The sequence below is a fragment of the Phytophthora infestans genome, genomic scaffold (genome assembly GCF_000142945.1).
Source record: "Phytophthora infestans T30-4 supercont1.11 genomic scaffold, whole genome shotgun sequence".
NCBI classification, from domain to species: domain Eukaryota; phylum Oomycota; class Peronosporomycetes; order Peronosporales; family Peronosporaceae; genus Phytophthora; species Phytophthora infestans.
In genome coordinates, this window is record NW_003303748.1 from 2,916,290 (window position 1) to 2,921,070 (window position 4,781).

Genomic DNA, 4,781 nt, shown 5'->3' on the forward strand with positions numbered 1-4,781 from the left:
GGTTGCGAATTACCGCGTTTGGTCCCTGGTTCAGATCAGCACTATACCTCGTCAGCCGCCGTTGACAGATTTTAGCCCTGCACAGGATAACAATCACAACTTGTTAGACGCTAACCTGTAGAATATATAGATTCTCTTTGACATACCTGTAGCAGTAACCCGTTGCAGCGTCGCACGTCAAGTAGCACTTGGTACCCCATGGATGGGGCTTGGCACGAAGGTACTGCCGCATGGGGTTATACTTGCTCTTCATGGGTATCATACCGTCATCATATGCAATGCGCTGTCCAACACTCATGCCTAACTTGAACGTCTTATTGATTGTATCGGCAATGGGCTTGATCTTCCAAGTCTTGTATTGCTTTGCAGAGGCGTCGTTGTTGTTGCTAAAGTGCATGAACCGCACAATTTCTTCGAAGCGTTTTCTTGACATGAAACGCCCGAAGATGCCTTTTGGTACCGCGCCCTGTGCATCGACTGCCCAGTGTTTTGCTAGCTTCTCGCGATGCGGGCATAATGTTCTTGCACATAGTAGACCAATGAAATGCACCAGTTCATGCGGCTGGATAGGCTTGAATGCGTCTAGCTCCTTCTTCACTTGTTGCAGAGTCTTCATTTTGTAGTCGGGGCGTCTCTCCTTCATGCGGCGCTGGCGAGTCATGATCGATTCAATAGCTTGGGACCGGAACTGGCGCTGATAGCTATTGGACTCCTTTGCTATGGATATCCACATCTCCTTGGGGAGAAAGAGGAAGAAGAGTCCTTCCATATTACACCCGAGTGCTTGCGCGATCTCAGTTGGAGCTGCTGTGCAGTTGGTCAGACTTGCCGAAGGCAAATCGAGAGAGCTGCCTGCATTCAGCACACAGTTTTCAAAGTTAGCGGATCACACAAAGAGTTTGATGAATGCAAACCTGTACCGTACAGGATTATACTTACCTTCGGCTTCGAGGTATGTTGTCCAGCCCGTCTTCGCATGCTCGCTCAGGTCCTCCTTGCTGATTCTGTCAAAGGGCGTACCCACCGACAAATCCACCGCATCTTCTTCACCACTTGTTTCCTCGGGATCACTAGCATCACTTGCAGAACTCTCGCTGGCCGCCTCCGCGTCAGAATAGTCGCCATCCTCCAATACAAAGTCGTCTTCGTCTCCAGACTCCATTCTGTCGTCACCCGTCGATAAATCCACCAGATTTGTCGCTGCGGCTACATGAGTCGGTCTCGGTGGCGTCGATGACGTTGGTTCAATAGTTGGAGCGGTGGACTTCCTGGCTCGTTTTTTTGTAGGTGCTGGTGATTGCTTGGCCTGAGCCTTAGCCGGTGTCGTGGATGGGGTCGTGGCTGGTGACTTGGGCGGCGTCACTGATGGAGTTTTGGTTGGAGCCTTGGGCGGCGGCGTGGATGGGGTCTTGCCAGGTGACTTGGGCGGCGCCTGGCCTGAAACCGTCGTAGACGATTTGCACGACGTCTTAGCTGGGGCTTTGCGTGGAGGTTTGGCTAGTGCCTTCCCCGGAGACTTGGTCTGAGCCTCCGCTGGTTTGACCCGGGAGGTTGACTGAGCCTTGGTCGGAGGTTTCGTAGTTGATGCAGCAGGTTCCATGTTCAGCTGCTTCTCAACAGGCGCCGATGCAGATGCGGATCGCTTGGCAGGAGGAACCTCATCATACAAAACTTTTGAATATTAGCCACTAGATTGTAGGTCAGTACCATCCAATCGACATACCTTCCACGGGTAAATGCTTCCATACTTCATCTGGCCCATCGAAGTAGTCGACAAGATGCGTAGCGTTTGGTCTTCTTGACCAGCCTTCTGGCGTGAAGTATCGGATTTGGCTGGATAGCCCTTTAGGTCGCTCGAATTGCCATCCTAACCTTTTTAGCTGCGTCCAGAGCTTGCCCCAAGTTATTGGCCGGATGTGCTTCCGCTTTGGCATGAGGCCCAAATGGCGCGAAATTTGCCCGCCGCTAGCTCTCCCTAAATCTCGAAAAAGTCGTAGCCACGAATTATTGCCCCGAGGTTAGCAACGTGATTCTAAAACTTTATAATTTAGTGGACACTTGAAGTTTGTATGGAAACACTTACTTTTTGTAATGAGGAAAATGGCCTTTTTGTTATCCTGTAGAATACAGGATACGAAAATTTATATCCTGTAGAATACAGGCGGCGGGGCTAGAGGGGTTAATATCACTAATACTTTTAAAGCATGTAGCTACAAGAAATTGAAGAGTGTTCAAGAAGCCCAAGGGTACTATCTCAACGTTATCCTGTAGCGACGTGTCTGTCCGCATGCGGGAGAGAGAGCAAAATGGTAGAAAATAGAGGGAGGGGGGAGGTATTGGTAAAGCTGGCGCCGACAGCAGTATCTCCCTCGTAGTGAAGCAAAACATCGACTTCCTGCTGCTGATCCTCCCACATCGAGTCGAGGCAGCCAAAATACCCAGAATTTTTTCAAAATACAGTGGTACCCCGATGAAATGGGGCGGATTCGTGCAGATGAAAAATATGCCAAAAGCGCTGATTTTGAAACCCCCTAATGCAAACCAAAGTTCTGTAGATGTAGTGTTGGTTACAAAGCTGCTTGTAGACTGAAGCACAGCGATGAATACGACTTCCTTGTTACTCGAGAGCCTAGCACTCCTCAGTCTTCCTCAGCTTTCTTTGTGTGTGCTCTCCAGCACTATATGCAGACTGCAGTAGAGTATCGCTATGCTAAAATTCAGGCACCTCCGTGGACTCTTTTGCTGATCGCGTCCCATGTATTTGCATATCCAGAATGCTGCTCTTCAACATGTCGACGAGGTCAATGTTGCAGCAGTGTTCGCACAAACACTAACTTTATTGTTGAGATACCTGTTTGCTAACGTCGCGCACTTATCGCTATGCTCATCCAGTCAGAACTTGAAAGGGTTTTGTGAATGTAGCTAACATGTTTCTGGAGCTAGGGTGGTTCGTTATAAATCGCATGCTTACTCACAAAACCTCATACGGTTGATATGGGCTAAGTTGTTTTTTTTCTTCATGATTTCGCATGCTACGATTGCCTGCACAATTCCTACTTTTGACGGTCACAGTCGGTTGTCCCGACACATCGTGCTTAGTACTTCAAGTATGTACCAAGTAGTTGTAAAATTTGCTACTATAGTACTGACCATTGATTTGTTGCTGTAACCTGCACAAACACACGTGTAACATGGCTGCAATCATGCCACATAATTGTAACCAATCTTTGGCCACGCACGGCAGACGTTTCATACATACAGTACTTCGGTTATTGTCCTGAATATCTATCTTTGGAAGGGTGTGGGCTGCTCGCAATTCTGAATTAAGCAGATTACTGTACATACCATTCCACGCAGATTGAGTAAACAAAAACCACGTACATACTATAGTGTTTTGTACTTTATATTACTAATACAGTAGCTAACAGTTGTGTCTAGTGTACACGCATCTAGAATAAAAATACTGGTACAAAAAATTGAATAGCGCTGGCGCCAGTGTTAGCTCAGCTAAGTCTTAGCTGGCTTCAGCCATTTCCGGGTAAAGAGACGTACTGCTAAAAAAAAAGTTGTCGCCCCCCCCCTCCGAGGCCAATTGTTATGACTATTTTTTTACTCGTCTTTGGGGGAAAACAAATACTCATTTATTAGCACTTTGAGCCCCCCTGATGCTGCACTCTGAATCTGAAACCGTAAGTTGCCAGCACTAAACTAAATCATGTGTTGTGGACGCCGGCATGGACTTAAATCTTGGTATCCTCTCAAGGCGCATTCCCAGCTGACTCCGTTAAGCCACGTTTCTTTTACCGATTGTCTTTAAGTAGGCGGTGTACTGCTGCACTGCTGTGCTAATGAAACCATCGTCGAGCTCTGGGTAACCCTTCAGTAGTTTATCCAGATCTGTAGGACTCATTTTTTGTTGTTGTTAGCGAAGTTGAACACCGATTTCAGCTTTTCGTCCATGGGCTGAAAAAGAGTTTGACTTGAACATCTGGCTGACAAGGGCCTTTGCCTTTTGAGCACCTTCCCCAGCCCTCTCTTCGTTGTTTTCACCGACAGCTTTGTTCACTCTCAGGAATCGAGCATAGTCGATGGTGCTTTGGTCAGCACTGACGAGGTGCAAAACGCCCATCGACATTACACCAGTCAGTACAATGTCATTACCGGCAGATACGGTGACGATGTTGTGGCCAGCACAGAGGGTAGAAGCAGCAGCCGCTAGGATGTATTTGAGTCGCATGATTCGTGTCTGGGTGTTCTGGATATTTCTTGGTGCAAATGTTGCGTCCACAAGGTGAATTGAAAACTGAGGCGTATAGGTCCACGTAATGCAAACCACTGTACTGTACGCACTTTTGTTTACTCTACGTGATAGGAATGGTTTGTGCAGTAATCTGCCTAATCCTTAATTGTGATCGACCCAGTACCTCCCAGAGATAGATATTCATCGCAGACACTGAAGCACGAACGAAAATTCAGCGGTGCATGGCGGATTTGCGCGGGCTATGGCCTTCGGCATCCTTCAGTACCTGACTCAGGTAACCTGAGGTACTATTCGAGTTCCACTCACAAAAGTCTCGCTCACTTGGAGAGTTTTACCAATATAGGGGGAGTCGAACATTACGAAATGATCCAAAACAATAAGCAGAAACGTGTCCAATTTGTAAGCGGAAGAGTGCACAATTACTGAGCAGAAACAGTAAACGGGGAGTCGAACATTGAGGCTAAATTCCGCACTTAAGAAGAGACAAATTGCATTTTCTAAGTCGACTGCTATGGCGCCG

The 4,781-nt window shown here is 47.5% G+C and overlaps 1 protein-coding gene across 1 annotated transcript; it reads right to left on the reverse strand.

Moving 5' to 3' along the window:
• Window positions 1-3,922: 3,922 nt before the first annotated feature.
• On the reverse strand, window positions 3,923-4,237 carry PITG_07689 (secreted RxLR effector peptide protein, putative; the record flags this gene model as incomplete). The annotated part of the gene is made up of 1 exon (XM_002904588.1): window positions 3,923-4,237. The coding sequence occupies one exon, from the start codon at window positions 4,235-4,237 to the stop codon at window positions 3,923-3,925; it is 315 nt and encodes a 104-aa protein (XP_002904634.1).
• Between the last annotated feature and the right edge of the window lie 544 nt (window positions 4,238-4,781).